General features: G+C 43.6%; 1 protein-coding gene across 40 annotated transcripts in view; it reads right to left on the bottom strand.

The window, feature by feature from the left end:
• Positions 1-678: 678 nt before the first annotated feature.
• IKZF1 (IKAROS family zinc finger 1) overlaps positions 679-17,713 on the bottom strand; it is a 101,143-nt gene continuing 84,108 nt past the window's right edge. For 24 of the 40 annotated variants that reach the window (XM_063609552.1, XM_063609560.1, XM_063609557.1 and 21 more), the window contains 2 exons: positions 13,586-13,720; positions 679-5,237 (listed from right to left, as the gene is read on the bottom strand). In XM_063609552.1, the coding sequence (XP_063465622.1) occupies positions 4,528-5,237; positions 13,586-13,720 (845 nt within the window). In that variant the 3' untranslated portion in view covers positions 679-4,527. The remainder of the gene's footprint in view (positions 5,238-13,585; positions 13,721-17,713) is intronic. The other 16 variants (XM_063609562.1, XM_063609556.1, XM_063609534.1 and 13 more) reach the window with 2 other exon arrangements.

Raw genomic sequence — 17,713 nt, forward strand, 5'->3', positions numbered from 1 at the left:
CTGCCTTGGCAAAGATATTTTAAAAAGCCCTTCTTGGGTAGTGGTGCCAGGCCCGGATGTGAAACCCAATACACTGTTTATTTCACTAGAGTTTCATCTTGTTTGGATCTGATGTTATGCCACATTAAAGGTAGTCACCTCACTTGATTTGCTAGATCTGAACCCAAATGATGTCTGGCTATTCATCCAAAAGGGACAAGGATTTTCACCACGGAGAGTCTGTAGTAGTACAATTCCATGGCAGAGCTCAGGCAAACCTCCCATCACTGGCCCGGTCCTGGCACAGTGTGTGGCTCTGCAAACTGCCTATGCTGAAGGTGTATTCACTGTGGTCACTGTCTTCTGTGCTCCCACCACCCTGGGCCCGGCCACTCACAGAATGACTGAAGCATGTTGCAGTGGAGAACTGGAAATGTATCTCTTGTTGCCCTTTATCTCCACCCACCCTCAAGACTGGGACTTAGAATTCCCACGTCCAGCACTGTTGTAGATGGGAGGTATGTTGCGCTGAGCTGCTGCGCTGGCCGCATTAAGATACCACATGTGTTCCCAAATGGTGTTGCAGCTGTCCTGAGGCCCATCTCTTCTCCCTCTCATACTGGGATCTCACTGGGAGAAAGTCTAGGCAGATTCCTGCTCTGCTGGGCCTTCTCTTATGCCAGTGTGGACTTCACGGGATAGGGCAGAGTATTCGTTGCATTTATTTGTTCTATCGCTACAGAAGAAGCATTTCAAAATGTGTACAAAAGGATACTCTATTCCTCCAGTGGTACATCCCTTGTTCACAGATAAACAGCAATAATTTAACATCATCAGAGAGGCAGACTGGAAATATGACTGCATTTCTCATTTACAATCCTGTGCATGTACTCGCCAGAAGGGCAGCTGAAGACCTAAAGCTGTACTGGATACAACAGATTCGACCTGAACAACCACCACACACAACATTATAAAAAACTGTATTAGAAAGTATTGGAAACAATATTGCATATTAATATGTGGTTACACATGTTCACAGTGAGTGCCATCGCACCAAAAGCATTATGTGCTTCTTTTTTCTGATGCCTGTACATCTTAAATAAGTCTAATAATTTTGGTTCTTCTTAAGGTAAAAATACATTGAAATGAATGAGAGAGATCTAGATTTTAAAAGAGTTGACCACTCATTATTGCTGGAACTGAAGAAAGGAAGGATACACTGGCGTCATGATTTGTCTACGTAAGTCCAGTTCATCTCGCGTTTGTTTTGGCAAGAAGAGGACACTACAAAACTCACAGTGCAGTCAAAACAAAACAAAACAAAACAAGAAAAAAGCACAAAAATGGTGGGGGGGAACCATATAACAAACCTACATCTCAGGCAGCTCTTTTTCAAGGAAGATTCTAAGATTTTATTATGTGGCTAATTCTAAATTGGAAATGGAACATGTTGGTATGTGAAGCAATTGGTGCTGGGACTTTACCCTTTGCTGATATGCAGTGATAATGTGATGATTTCTAGTGACTCTTGAATTAGGATAATCACACTCTTTAGGTACAAATTACAGAAGGAATATGGGGCAAGGAGCTGAGATCCAGGCTTTCCACAACCTGGGAAGCTGGGGTGTCAGGGAGGGGGAGGAACAAGAAACAGCGATTACTAGCTGTAATCAACAGGCCAACCTGTTACGGGTTACCCTCCCGTCTCCAATATTTACTTCAAACACAACGAGAGTGCATGGAATCTAGGCACACAGTAGTACACAGCGGTACCCAAGACACACACTCACGCCATCATACAACGGAACAAACTACGCAACAAAAAGTGTGAAGTCATGCAAACTCCTACTTTACCAGCTAGAAGAGAAACTTCAGCAACTTTTGGTACATGATATGGCCACCTTTTAAACATAAGTTAATTACTTGCTGACATAATATGAAACCTTACTTTAAATACAATAGTTTCAAAGAAAAATGGTGTTACAAAATAAAACCACAACAAAAGGTATGCAAAGAGACATTTATATTGGCTATAAAACGCAGTGAGAAGAAAAGGGCAAAGCAGTTTAGAAAAGAATTCCTGCAACCACTATTTACAGTTCTGGTTTGAGCTTTGTTTGAATTCCACTTGGAAAAATAACTCCCTTCAACCAACTGACTCAGGGGATGGATAGAAAAGAACAGAGTAGGTGAAATTTGCAACAAACTGACGCTAAGAAGGCTCTCACCTTAGAGATATTAACTTAGATAAGGCGCATCTTTCTCTGTGATTGCATATTGAAGGAGTGCTGTCTAAAGCCCTTGCTCCTCTCTCTCTTCCTTCACTCAGTGCATTGGTGCGGCAATTTTGTTCATTCCAGTTTCCAAATGCCACACCCTTCTGTGAGCAGAGAAATCCATGACTCAAGAATGGTATCTTTGTAAACTTCGTCCTTTCAACAAAACTCAAATGTTTATGAGGAAATAAATTTTTGAAGACCGAAGGGGAATAATTCACTTATAGAATTTATAATGACTCCACAGGAACACAAGTCAGCCTTGATACTGCTGACTGGGAATATTGGGAATATTCTTCAAGTGCTTTTCTATTTTTTTTCTTGGAGGGCTTCCCAGGCCTTTGATTGGTTTAGAATTCATTTGGGTCAGTGGTTCTCCACCAGGAGTGATTTCTCCTCACAGGGAACAGTTGGTGATGTCTGGAGAGTTTGGGTTGTCAATTTGGGGTGCTACTGGCGTCTGTTGGTTAGCGACCAGGGATGCTGCTAATTATCCTACAATGCACAGGAGAGCTCCCGCCTAACAAATAAGTATTCGGCCCAAAATGTCATAGTGCTGAGACTAAGAACCCTTGTTTGGATTAAATGCTGAGGTGCTTATGTACAATTTCCTCTCTGTTGCTTCATTTCATCTTGGGACAGTGTTGGTGAAGACAAGGACTGTAAATATTTGAAATGGTATATTCTTCATTGCCTAGGTGGTTGAGAGTAATGACCTTAATGATAGCATTAATCTTGAAGGAGACCCTTGCTGGTTGGGATTAGAATCTCCACACACCTTCCTCGGGCTTCAGTGCCTCCATGTCATAGCATGGATGGGCAGGGTTCTCACCTGCAGTGCTACCTGCCTCCTCTTTCCTGGGGGATCTGGTGGCATTACTCTCCGAAGGTCTGGCTCAGTCCTTCAATTGCCCTGTGCATTCCAATATCCTACAGGTGCAGAGCCAGCCATCCTATGTATGTGTGGACACACATGCTGGCTTGCCTTTACAGTAAAGAGCTTCAACATGTTTGAAAGCTTATTTTCAAACAGGTGAGTTCTGTGTGTTAGCAACAGAGATACTGGGCTTCACATATTTCATTGAGCTGAAAATTAATGACTGTTCTAAATCACTCCTTTGTGGATTTTAAAATGAGAATAATATATAGTGAGGGTAGGTAAAGAAACTTACCAACACTGAGAAATTCAGGCTTGTGGCTACAAACAGATGTACACAATTAAAACGAGGGCTAGGATTGGATTTCTTCGGGAAAAGAGGCTTCTGGTATTAGATGGAACCAGCCAGGGAAGGAGGAGATTTGAAATAAAGCTTTGGTTTCTGAGGAATGTTGCCGTTTGAGAGATTCAAAAAGAACTAAGATCCAAATTTCGGGACTGGTGTTTAAATTGTAGTGACAGACTTTGGGGGCCAGTAAAGGCATGGGAGTGAAAAGGTGGGGAACAGGGCTCCCCAGATATGCCCACGGGAAGACAGGCTCCTCCTACGGGGCAGCAAGCCTCGGGAGGCTCAGGCCATCTGAGCAGCCTCCGCAAAGCCAGCGAATCCAGGAGGATCCAAAAGGCTCTAGCCCGGCGTCTCCCTCCACCCAGGGCAGTCTGACAGATACGACTTTCCCCAAACAATTCATTTTCCTACGCAGAAGATGACTTAAAATAGTATTTTCTCTCAAAAGAGCAGCCTCTCCGCCCTAGATGCATGTGGCCCGAAGCTGGCCTGGGCACAGGTTGTTGGCCCTCCCGTGTCTTGGCACGTGGGTGGCGGCACACCTGTCCTGTCTGCTCACCTGCAGAGCCACACGGCAGGAGCTGTGCTCTCTGCTTCTGGGGACTGGAAAAAGACATCTGGTGCGCGAACCTCGTGCTTAGCACAGGGTGGAGCACGCTCCTTCCCAGGCTGTAGCACGCTCCTTCCCAGGCTGTGGCGTGTTTTATCTATTTCTCTCTGAAAATTTAGACTAATCGTTTGGAGAAGGGGATTCTAGGAAGCAACAGGTGAGGGAATCTCAGCCAGCAGTCTGGGGAAACATCTAGGAAGGTAGCAGTTCTGGATGCTCCCAATGCAGCCCTGCCTCTAAAAATAAAAATCTGTTCAAAAGCAAATCAAACCCCAATCAACCAATTCAAACAAAAAACAAAAAACAGTTACAAATCCAAACACAACATTATCTGGTCCAGTCCAGTCTATGCTGCTGGCGGGAGCGAGAAGGCGGCGGTCCTTGTGCTTTTCCTGGGGTGGCTCGGGGTCGGGGGTGGGTGGCGCGCGGGAGGGCTTTAGCTCATGTGGAAGCGGTGCTCCCCTCGCGTTATGTGCGACGAGAACTCGTACCGGTCCTGGCTGTGGTAGCCGCACATGTTGCACTCAAAAGGATCACGGAAGCCGTGGCAGCCCATGTGGATGGTGTACATGACGTGATCCAGGAAGAGCACCCGGCAGTGTTCGCACTTGTACACCTTCATCTGCTCCCCGCTGGTGCTGACCACGCGGAGCGCGTCCTGCGAGTTCTCGGAGGCGGCGCGCAGCAGGTCGTAGGCGCGGTGCTCCTCCTTGAGCGACAGCCCGTTGCGCGCGTGCGGGGCGATGTGGTTGGTCAGGTAGATGAGGCCGCTGCGCTGCTCCTCGTTGTTGCTCTCGGTGTCCGTGGAGTCTTGGCAGCTGTTGCTCGGGGACGCCTCGCGCTCCGAGGGCACCAACTTGGCCTTGGAGAGCAGCAGCAGGTTCTCCACGGCGCTGTCCTGGGCCGAGTGGTTGGAGCGCGGGGTGCCCTCCGCGAGCGGCTTGTGCAGCTGGTACATCGGGCTGATGACCGGGACCACTTCGGAGCCGCCCGGGGGCGTCTGCACCAGCGGGCGCAGGGACTCGGCCCCCAGGTAGTTGATGGCGTTGTTGATGGCTTGGTCCATCACGTGGGACTTCATCATTTCGTTCTCCTTCTCGTAGCTGGCGCTGCTGTCGTAGGGCGTGTCGGACAGGCCCTTGTCCCCTGTGGAAAGCAGGCGACAATGAGTGGGGCGCGGCCACCCCCGGAACCGGTCAGGTCCGGCAGCAACAGCTGAAATCTACACCCGGGGAGGGGAAGGGGAACACCGCCTGGGGGTCCAGCACGCCTGCGGACCCCACACCTGCACACATACACACACACCTGCGGACACATCACACCTGCACAGTACTGACCGGCTGGGGGAAGGCCCATGCATCTGTCTAGGGGACACCGAGCCAGGACCTACCCATTACAGGCACTTAAGGAGATTTTGTTGGATAAATGAATACATAAATAGGGGAACCAAAGATTAATTTAATTATGTTATTGTATTTCATTTAATATTTTAAATAGTGTATTTTAAATGATGCTTTTTCAGTAGTGTTCTCAGTAATTTACAACTGGCTAACTTATTATACATTTATTGAATTTAAATACACAATATTATTATTAATTATATACAATATATTTAAAATAATACGTGATATAATGTTAAATTAATAATTTTAATAATTGCATTTAATGATTTTAATAATCTACTGTAAAATTTAATCAAAACACATGATGATTGTATATTTTTTGTAATAAAATGACACGTTTTTGACAAATAACCCAAAGGTAGATGAACTCTGTCTTGTGATGACAGTGGAAAGGATACTAAAAAGTAATTCTCTGTAGTTGACAAGTCCAAAGCAGGGCTCCCCAGAAACACGTGGTGGAGGGTAGGAGGCATAGCAAGGGAGCTACAGGGAAAATAGTTGCTATTCATCTGTTATTTTTAAAAACTAATGAGAATTATTGATGTACAAGGAACTACTGCTGACGCCTCAGCAGTGATTGGGCCCTGGCCTTGAGAAACTTCTGATCTAACATCATCAGTTCATAGGCATCCATGAGCTCATTTCCCTGGCAATGGTGAAATCAGAGCCTAGATTTGGCTTCTTGAATTAGCTTTGGAGTAAATATCTTAATACAAAAAATAAATTTTCTTGAAGACACACCTTCTCAATATGTTGGTCATAAGTTCAGTATGAAATCATGGCTTAACTAGCAAATTCATTAATTTCAGTAACTGCACTCTTACTGGCAAGACTGCGGCTGTGTTCTGTTTTCAGTGGTGGTACATTAATGAGTCAAAGCACATGAGCCCATCCTTAGAATGTCTGCACGGTTTGTATTTTACCACTACTCTGTATATTTCCACCCTTCAACACATCTGGACTGGGCAGAGGGACAGAATGATGAGCAAGTGAGAATGGTTCCCATCTTTAGCAGCAGACAGCTACTAGGGGAGGGTAGGTAGAAGTTTATGCATGATTGCACAGATAATTCCTTCCCATCTGAGAAATCCATGAAGACAAGGGGAGCTTGCTATGGAGGATTACACAGGTTTCTGATCTTGTAAAAGTCAGCCAGATAAGGAGAGTTTTGTGTCCCAGTGTTGGGGACAAGAAGAAGGAAACTTCTGAAGGGAGAAGGGGCCGGGAGGTGTGGCAGGACCGAGTGAAGGTTGGGGAACCAGAGCCCTAGGTGGGGGCAGTGCTGGAGAGGTAGGCAGGAGGGGCAGGCAGAGGCCAGCTAGGCAGAGACTTTGCCTAAAGGAAAATGGAAACCACTGAAAGGTTTGAAGGAAGAAGTGGCCTTCTCATTCACTGTGGAAAGAACAGCTTGAAGAGGGGCAAAAGTGAGGGATAATTCAAAACTTCCCCAATGTGCAGGTTATGGCTGATGATGGCTGGTGAGGGTGGTGGCAAGGGAAGGTCCCAACACCTTCCATGCTGCACCTGACACTGAGGTCATCAGCTGGTTCTTACTAACAGAAGTATAAATTACTCTGTAATTCATACATTTACTAATAGTCCTTTTATAAAATCTGTGACCATTAATAATTGTCCAGGAATATATGCCCCATTATACCACAGAGTACCTTTGAGTTTCATGTCTTATTCTGTAATGGATATGTATGATATAATAGCCTGGTTTCCATTTGTTTTCATCTACTGTGGTCAGAAGTGGCACATAATCTGATTACAGAAAGAAAACTTGTGCATGGCCAGTTACACCCTCCCAGAAACAGAACAGGATGAAAACCCTATGAAGCTGATGGTAGGGACCAAGGAAGTGGTGTTTCTCTCCATTAAAGGCCAGAAAAAGTAATTGTATAGCACTACTGAAACCACACAATTTTTTTGTTTCTGTTTTTGTGTTGAGCAGCTAAATGTCTTGTTATACTAACTCCAGAGCAGAAGGAATCCATTCTAGTTTGTATCCAAGTCTATCCCTCTACCGAATCAAGGCAAGAAAAGGAGGGGAATGGAATTTGTAACCAATTTTGCTAAATATAAAAGTCTTTACAGCCCCACCAAAAGGGTGCTTTCCCACCTAATCATCTTGTCACTCCCCAAGTCATGGTTCTGTGGTTTCCCATGCAACCACTGAAATCTGTTGTTTTCAAACTTGGTATCACAACAAATGGGTGTAGGAAAAAAATCAACATATATGCCAGATTACTATGGCACATGAAAATTACCATAGAATTTCTCTTCCTTAATACCTAACAAAACAAGGAAAATAAAAACCTATAAATTTCACCAATGGCAATCAGCTAAAGGAACATGTCATGTATAGTCATAGAATATTATATATACACATAATTATATATAATATGCATTTCATTATGGTGTGTGTGAGAACACACATACACACACTCAAAGACTAGAAAGAAACAGAAAATTCTGACATGAGATGTAGGACAAAGCTTCACTGCTAAACTCATTTCCAAATCTTTAGGTGTGAGTCAAGAATAACCTCAGAATTTTCCCTCATAGCCTCATATCTATAAAGGCATGATTCAGATAGGTATCTTTTCCCTGTTCTGATCAGAAGAGCAGTTGAAACCTTGGCTGACAAGAATCAGATGACCATGGAGAAGTGAGCCCCTACGGGCTCCCTGGGACAGAAGCAAAGTCCTCTGTGGTCTACACTGAAGGGGAAGATGGCACAAAGCCCCAGAGAATCTACTGTGGGGATGAAAGCATTCCCCAACTAGGTACAGTGTTGATGGCTTAGGGTATTTAACTAAATTTCAGATGAGGGAGAGAGAGCAAAGGAAAAGTATTTTTTTTTTTTTTTTTTTTCTTTTTTTTTTTGAGACGGAGTCTCGCTCTGTCGCCCAGGCTGGAGTGCAGTGGCGCAATCTCAGCTCACTGCAAGCTCCGCCTCCCGGGTTCACGCCATTCTCCTGCCTCAGCCTCTCCGAGTAGCTGGGACTACAGGTGCCCGCCACCACGCCCGGCTAATTTTTTGTATTTTTAGTAGAGACAGGGTTTCACCGTGGTCTCGATCTCCTGACCTCATGATCCGCCTGCCTTGGCCTCCCAAAGTGCTGGGATTACAAGCGTGAGCCACCGCGCCCGGCCAGGAAAAGTATTTTAACAAAGGCTGCACTTTGCCTCACCAAACTCCTCCAACCCCAACTTTGGCTTTCTTTCAGGATTTAGAAAACTCAACAGCTCTCACAGGAAAAAAAATATAGTGGGAAGAAGGCTGAAATGTCAATCAAGCTATATCAGACCAACTAGAATCAAGCAAGATGAAAAGAAATGTCAGGGTTACTAGGAAAATATTTTCTAGAAATACAAGTGAAGAAAGGAAGTAAAACACAGACCATAGAGTCCCTCCTAGGGGAAAAAATCCTTAATTCCAAGAAGAGAGAAAATGCCTCATACTTGCTTCATAACATGGAATCAATTTTAAAAATATTCAAAATAAAATGCAAAAGCAACAGAATAAGAGGAAAAAAGAGATTTCGGATCTCAGGAGACAAAATAAGGAGCAAAATAATATTATTATAGAATTAATGCATGGATTAAAAATAGCAAGTAATAGAACAGGAACTACTAAAAATTAAATTACTGACAGAGGAAAACCACAAGAGAACAGTGAGTAAATGTAAAAATAGACAAAGAAATAAACAAAAAACTTTAAGAATTGTTAACAGATATGGAAGACAAATTATCTAACATATGGACAACTAGTATCCCTCAACAGAGATCACAACAGATGGAACAAAACATACTCATATAAAAGAGAATTTCCCAGAAATAAAGAGAAAAAAAGGGACTCTCTAGATAAAATGGCAGGAATTTTTTATTCAGAATGAATAGACCAAGATACATCCTAATTAGGGTATTTAACTTCAAGGTTAAAGAAAGAACCCTCAGGCATTCAGGAATAAAATGCAAATCACCCTGAAGAAGAAACAGTTACACTAGACTTGATGTTTCCACAGCAACATTCAACAAGCAATGCCATCAGCAAAATCTAAAAATTTCTCAAGGGAGAAAAAGAAAGAGTGGCCCAAGACCATAGACTGTCAAAATGCTCGTCAAATACAAAGGCAACACGCCAACGTCCTCAAACACAATACAATGATAGAAATAGAACATCTGTAGAAACGTTTTTAAAAAAGTTGCTTGAATGTAAATTCCAATCAATTAAGAGATTAATCAAAATAAAGAGAAATAAGAAGAAAAGGGCAGAGTCTGATCCTTGAATCTATTTAAATATGGTAATAAATAACTAAACTACTATGAATTATGATTACAGAATAGAATGTGAATATTACAAAGCTGGACAATGTAAAAATAAGATAATGTGAACACTGGAACACTGAATGTGAACTGGAATACTGTCCTTATTTTTCAAAGCAGTGAGCCAATAGATACTGCTTAAATTGAAACAACTGGATTAAAAAAATTAAAATTTCTTAATGTTTTTCATAATACATATTTTTAATCTTAGAGGATCCTTTAAATATAATATTCCTTTATGTCAGAGGACATTTCAGATAAACCACTTCTTCAGTTTTGTTTGGGTCCTTTTTTACCTCTTGAATTTAAGGCATGTATGATATGTTGTAATCTTTATGAAAGTATTTATTTCATATTTACCTATCCATCAATCTACCTAATTCATCAGCCTATCCACTCACATACATATGCATCAGAAGATATTTAGAATGATACTTATCTACTTTTAATATTGGTAATTTCTGGATGTTGGTCTTTGTGGTGATTTGAAAACATTAATCTTCGCATTAAAATTCTTTATATTAACTTTGTGTTATTTTAACAATATAACAGGGTTTCTTTTTCTTACAAAAGAAGAAAATATACCTAGATAATTATAATGGGTAGCAGGAATATTGGTAATTGTTGTTTTCCTCTTTGTGCTTTCCTCTATTTTAAAAATGTTCCCAAGTCGAGCACCAGACAGACTAAAAAACAACAATTATCATTGCTATTTAATACAAGCCCTTTTCTAATTAGATTAATCGGTCCTGTTGACCTGTATTTGATGATCTCAGAGGAGGAGATCTTTAATGGCCCCTGTGGTGAGGAATGTTGCTGGCAAAACAAACACTTATTCACACTCACATCAAAGTTTAAGATAAAAATTTTAATCATAGGTTATAGATCAATAAAGCAAAACTATATGCCACTCTGAGCAATAGTCATCATGAAAATCTTACATTGCTAAGATGCTTTCTAGTGTTGGCAGCACCATCACATCCATCATCCCTTCTGAGCCTCAGAATAGCTCTGGGAGGAGGCAGGGCAACAGACCCACACCCATTCCACAGATGGCAACACTAGGCCCAGCACCACGCTCAAGGCCACCAGTCACTCTTAGCTGGAGCTGACTCTGAAGAATGGTGCTCTCTCAACTGAACCGCTATTGGGCCAGCTTGTGTGAGAACAGCTGTATTCCTACTCTCTTTCCACGTTCACATGAAGGCTAAACTCAGCATCTGAGAAGTGGAGAGGGGCCTAAGAGACTCACTCGCCTTTTAATTTTAGGGCTGCAGAAGCCGTGACACATTGGGAGTGACTGATAGAAATCTCATCAAGTGGAAGCAGGGGTAAGGTAGGTATTTTAGGGCCGGAAGAGGCATCATTTTTACAAATGAACTGCCAATCACCAACAGATTATGCAGCTGCTTGTGAGTCTTTTGCTCCAAACTCCTCTTCTGCTACCCTCGTCCACTGTTCCTATTATGTCCCCTGGGAACTCCTTTTTCATCTTCGCTTTGCCTCATCAGAGCACTGTGTTGTTTATTTCTTCTACTAACCCAGAAGCATCTCAAGCCAACGCCCACAGTGTGGTCTCACAAGGGTGGGGGTTGGGGAGTGGCTCCAGTAGAGTTTCACAGATGAATTTCTCATTTGGCTTCAAGTCTCCAACAGCTAAAAGGGGCTGCAAATGTTCATTCACCAAAGCATTCTCCAGGCTCCTCACCTGACAGAGGATGCCATCCCTGCTTCTTAAGGTCAGTAACCCTTCACTCCCCTTGCACACACTTGCTGCCTTATCTCTGCCCATCTCCCAGTCACCACCCATCTCTCTGTCACTGTGTCCACCCCAGGCAGATGCTGGCTGCTCAGGAGGCAGCCTGTGGGCCCTGTGCCCAGTGCTGCTGGAATCCCACAGCTTATGCTCAGAACAAGACCTCACTCCTACTCCGTTCAGGAAAGCAAGGCCTCCCTCATTCTCATGGTCCAAAGGCTCAAGTGTATGTGGACAACTCCCCACTGGCTCAGCCAGTGGCTTTCATTCTTTCTGTACACTGAATCCTTCTCTCGCTTGCTCCTCTCAACCCTCAACCTATGACAAACCTCTAATTAATCAAAAGGTCAAAATGGAGCCCTGTTTGAAGCTGCAAGAGGGAGGCTGGTGCCCAGGACTTGGCCTTGCCTCTTCCTTCCCCCTTCCTGTCATCCTGCAGGTCAACAGGTGCCCTCTGACACCCTTGGCCTCACCAGCCCCTGTTCTAGCCCCACCTTTCTCCCACCACAATTTCCCCATGTGTCACAGACAACAGAAGTCCTTGAAAATCAACACGTCAAAAACAGAACCCCGTCTTTTCCCAGAACCGAGTGTTATCCTTTTCATCAAGGGCACACTACTCTACTTGAGTCAGCGTGACTCATGGTTTCCCTCACTTAATCCCTGCCCTCAGCCCTATGTTCCTCTGACACCAACCCTTCCCCTTCACAAGCCCCTCTTTCCATGCCTGCTGCCACCGCCTCCACACTCTCCCTTTTCCAGTCATTTTTTGGTACTTGCTGTCTTTACTATCCTAGCCGTTGCTCTCATCAAAAATATGCCAATGCTTCTTTCCTGCTGACTGAATGAAGGGTCCCTCTCTCATCTGGCATCTGAAGCCATTCATCCTGTGGCAGAGCTGCCTAGGACACCTTCGCTTTTCCTGCTTCTCCATGGGTACCTGAGTTAAGCTGGGAACACGCCCTGCTCCTCCGTCATGTCCTTAGGCCCCCACTCCAGCCCTCCTGGTCAGCATTCTGGTTTCTCATTGATTTTAAACATCTACCTAGATTCCCCCATTCCTCCAACACCTAGAATGTGCTGAAACCCTATTCCTCTTCCAAGGTGCATCTCAGCCTCATGAAGCTTTTACTGGTCCTCTTTCCTGGACAGAGTTAACCTTCACACCGAGGGATTCTAAATGTTTTCTCAATCTCGGAGTCATGGGATGTTCACAATCACCCTGTGAGATACTAAAGCATGGAACCAAGGCTCTAGGGGCAGAGCCATTTTACTAAGGTGACAGAGTTGGCGAGTGGTGGTGGCTCTGTATTGACTCTGAGCTGGTTCCCAAGCCTAGCGCCTTTCCACTCGGACCCTGGCTCGCCGTCCCTGCAGCGTCTGGCTGGATGGTGGTGTTGGTGTGTCTATCACCTACTCTGGGCAATGCTCCTAGAGAGAAGGATGGTCTTGTTCTTCTTTTTTTTTTTTAATCCCACAAAGCATTAGGCAAAACAGCAATCCTAGCTAAGCCCTGTCTTCCCTGGACACTTCTCAGGGGTCAGTCACTGTATGATTCCTCCCATTAACCCTTCAGAGTCCCCCATAAGGGGAGCATTAAGAGCTTCATGTGAAAAATGAGGATTTGAAGCTCTGAGAGGCCAGCCAGGCCTGGAGTGTCCTGCAGTGTGGTGTCCCCCAGCCGAGCCAGGCCCAAACTCTCCACCCTGTGCACGCTGGTGCAGCCGCCCCTAGGAGCGATGCCCACAGGCAGATCACAGTGCAGGCCCCAGATGCTGCAAAATCACATCTAGGAAAAACTGATGGGAGGTTTGTTATTTCTAAGACACTTATTAGAAAAAATTCTAAGATATTTAAGGAATGTTAAGCTTACCAATTTTTGCTTTTGAAAAAATAAGATTTTTTCCCCTTTCTTCTACCCTCGACTCATTTCTACTTGCATCTAAAACACCCACATAGTTTGTTTTTTTTTTTTTAAGAGACAGCAAACATTTAACTCTTACCAAGAAATTTCTGAGGCATAGAGCTCTTACGTTTGGCGACGTTACTTGCTAGTCTGTCCAGCACGAGAGATCTCTCTGATCCTATCTTGCACAGGTCTTCTGCCATTTCACTGTGATTAGTTTCTTCTTTAATGACTAAAGTCAAAGACAGAGAGGCCAGTTTAGAAAGGCTTATGTTTAACGGGTTCAGTCGCGTCCAGTGTTAAATCTGACATTTGTTACGTGCCTACAAGAGCCAGGCCCTTCCTAGAGATTAATTCTAATCTTCCCAGCAACACTGCCAGACAGGCAGAGGCAGCCAGAGCAATGCCAATGACCAGCCACCTGCAAATGCTTCTTCCTCCAACAGCGGCTCACCACACATCATCCTCTTTAAGTCCAAATGCACAGGCACCACCACCATCGCCAGAGGCTGGACTGGGAATAAGTATTGATGTCCCTTTGATAAGTCCTTTTAACTTTTCATAATACTCCCAAATCCGCTACCTCAGTCAGTCCCTAACAGCAGCCCTCTGAGATGCAAAGAACTGTGTGACCTAACATCTGACTTCATGAACCAGTACAGCGAAATGAGATACAAAAATGTGACCCCCAAGAGCCTACAGCAGATCTGGGCAATGTGGAGAAAAACCCAGAGCCCCTTATCCCTGAGCATACAACAAACTTCTGAAAATCAAAGCACCCCTGACTATTGTAGAAAATTTAGAAATTATGGAGGTAAATGCTGATGTGTGGGCCATTTCTAGTCATTCTCGATTGTTCTATGTCATCTCTTTCCATAATTGAAGACACAATTTTGTATCCTGCATAGCTGGATCTATATTTACATCAGTTATTGTGGTTGGAGTTATAAAAATATAACTCTATCATTTCCCGGCAATTTATCCTAGTGTATAAGGAGCTGATAATGTAAACTGATTATCTTGAATGCCTGATCAATTCTTCCAATACCGTTCCTGCCTTATGCTTCCTCCTGCCTCAGATATTTCATGCTGATTTATCATGGGGTCTTCGGTAGGTTATCCATCTCTATTATTGATTCGTCTGTCTATTCTTCAAAGAGTTCCATCCACTTCAGCTACATTTTCATACATCACTTGACATCATTCTTCTTTTAAAAAGTTGCCAATTATCTTATGTATATATCCAGATACTTTATGATACATGGTTACCAGATTCCAGTAAAATTTACAAGCCAGTTTTATGTTGAAATGACACAGTAATTGGGGCAGAGGCACATGGACGGCATCCAGACTTCTCTACCTCTCCAATCTCCCATGTTTTCTTTCTTGCCTCAGTATGGTTCACTGGTTTTCTTCATTTCTAAGTATTTTATGTCTTCATTGCTATTATGAATGTTACTTTGAAAACATATTTCAAATTGGCTATTGTTGCTGGTATATTTTACACTTTAACATTCGGAATATGTGTTTTTTATTAAATGGGCAAACATATATAGCCCACACCCTGATTTATATGCAAGATAAAGATAAATCCATGAAACCCAATTCCACTGGTCACACACTTCATCTATTAAGCTAATATGCTTCCTCACATGTCCGTCCTTCTCTGCAAAGTTGCACCCACAGCCTGCCCAGGGCTCCCAGAGGTCAGGGGTCTTCCTCTGCACCATGGTGCAGGGCCCCCCAAAAGCCTCCACCCCCAGAGTCAATCACAGCAAGGAACAAGTGAGCTTGATGCTCGTGAGTCATGGGCTGCTCTGTCATTAGATGCATGCACCTCCAAGGGCTGGTGACTCTGTGCACCAAAGGCTCAAGATAAACTTATTTTTTCCATAAAGACATTAAGAAATTGTAAGAGGTGACCAAAAGCCTTTTACTAAAGAAAATTATATTCGGAAAAATTCATCTTTTCCTACGTCGCCTAACTGAGGCTTTGATTTTACTGAATCCACCCAATCTATGGGGGTTTTGGGGGTGGGAGAAGAGACTACTTGCTCATCCATCTGAGCACAGACAAGGGGTTCTTAGAGGGGAACAGAGGAGGAGAGATGCATCAGAAGGCACAGGTTCCACCCACCCGGGCACAGCACAGCTGAGATGACCAAGCCCCTGCCTGCCTTCCTGGCCCTAAGCGCAGTTCAGGAAGACTTCTGTCAAAGTCCTTTTATGGATCCTGTTAATACTCCAAGTTCCTTAAACCAGCAACACCTACAAGGGCTAGGTGTTGGCAAGGGCAAAAACCAAAGGTGACTGTCGAAAGTTATTTATGATCATTTTGCACCTTTTAAGGCCATACCAGACAGAAATAATTCAATGTAATTAAGTGCGAGCCTGGCTTTTTTTTTTTTTTTTTTGAGACGGAGTCTCGCTCTGTCACCCAGGCTGGAGTGCAGTGGCGCGATCACGGCTCACTGCAAGCTCCGCCTCCCGGGTTCTCGCCATTCTCCTGCCTCAGCCTCTCCGAGTAGCTGGGACTACAGGCGCCCTCCACCACGCCCGGCTAATTTTTTAAATATTTTTAGTAGAGACGGGGTTTCACAGTGGTCTCGATCTCCTGACCTCGTGATCCGCCCGCCTCGGCCTCCCAAAGTGCTGGGATTATAAGCGTGAGCCACCGCGCCCGGCCACGAGCCTGGCTTTGTCTGCTGCCACATTGAGACCAGACCACTGCTCCTTCCTAGAAACACTTTCATACCTCCTGAGTGTGGGGACATAGAGGCATCACTGTGGTAGTCCAAGTAACTTAACCACCAAAGGGAATAAATGAACATTTTAGGATGAAATTGATACTCACCACAGGGTAATATTTAATACACATTACTGGCATGTAGCCTTACTGACATAGAGACCAATAGAGAAGAATTAGCTTGATGGTGTCAGTATGTTAGTGATCTAAACATCCATGTTTAGGTAAGTACCTGACACATGTCTAGGCTCCTGCTTACACCTGGATCCACTCCCTTATGTTTCTCTCAGAGAGCTGCTATGAGGGTGGCCAGGCACGAATTATCACTCGCATTTAAGCGATGAGCTCTGGGTCACATTCAAAAACAGAGAACTCAAACCCAGGTCTCAGTGAAGTGAGTGCTGCTTCTCCTGCTGCCCTGGAAGCAGCTCTCAGCTGGCTGTGTACTGCAGTTTGTTTCTTTAGTAATGAAAACAGTGGAGGAAACAGAAATGATATACTGCCTGTTTCTTTTGTTCATTTTGTCTTTTCAATTTTATGTGTATATTAGATTACTGTATTCAATAGGGCTTGGTACTATTGATTATAAGTCCTCAGTAAATATTTGTTGAGTAAATAAAATGGTTTATTAAGCATTAATATGAAAATTACATCATTAGGAGCACTTCCTTCCAAGACCCGTTCACTTATTTTTTACAGAAAAAAACAATATTTGAATGTTGACATTTTATTTCAAAGGAACATAATCATCCTCTCATCCATTATTCTTCTGCCCTGGGGTCTGGCCATGTGAATTAATAACTGTTACATTATTATTATTTTAACATCCAGTTTCTTCTCTTCCACTCACCTTCAATGCCTTTCCATTCTAGACCTGAGATTTTGAAAGAAGCCAGATGACAATTTAATGGTATCTTCCCATTTCACAGGTGAGAAGATTGAGGCCTAGAGGAATCGCCTGTAAGCCCCAGATCCCTGGCTGACTGGCAGAGGAGACAGCACTCTGGGTGCAGAGCTCTGGCCAGGTGAGATGTTGCCTTTCCATGCCAAGACTAATCAGAATCAATTTTTAGCCATTCTCAACATTCTTTTTTCTTGCTCTCATCTGCCATTAATAATCTGAGGGTACTCTGGTGAATTTTCCCTTTTGAACCATTTGTTAAAGTCCAAAAGGTGAATGAGGCTTAATAAATTTTCCTCCATTTGTTAAATTTCGACCTCACAGTCTAGTGATGATTTTTCCAGGGGTAGTGCTAAATGAATACTGTTTTGAAAGAGATTAGTTTTATTCGATCTCTTTATAAATTGCTTATCTCTTAAAAAATTAGGGAAGAACCTTTTATAACACTGCCATTCCCCCAGGTAAATCCAGCCTTTCTCAATACTCTCTCCACATCATTTATTCTACAGGCTCTGGGGTCTGAATCAAGTGCTATCTCGTTATGCAACACAGTGGGGCATCACAGCTCCTAAGAAAGA

Source organism: Symphalangus syndactylus, chromosome 9 (genome assembly GCF_028878055.3).
Source record: "Symphalangus syndactylus isolate Jambi chromosome 9, NHGRI_mSymSyn1-v2.1_pri, whole genome shotgun sequence".
NCBI classification, from domain to species: domain Eukaryota; kingdom Metazoa; phylum Chordata; class Mammalia; order Primates; family Hylobatidae; genus Symphalangus; species Symphalangus syndactylus.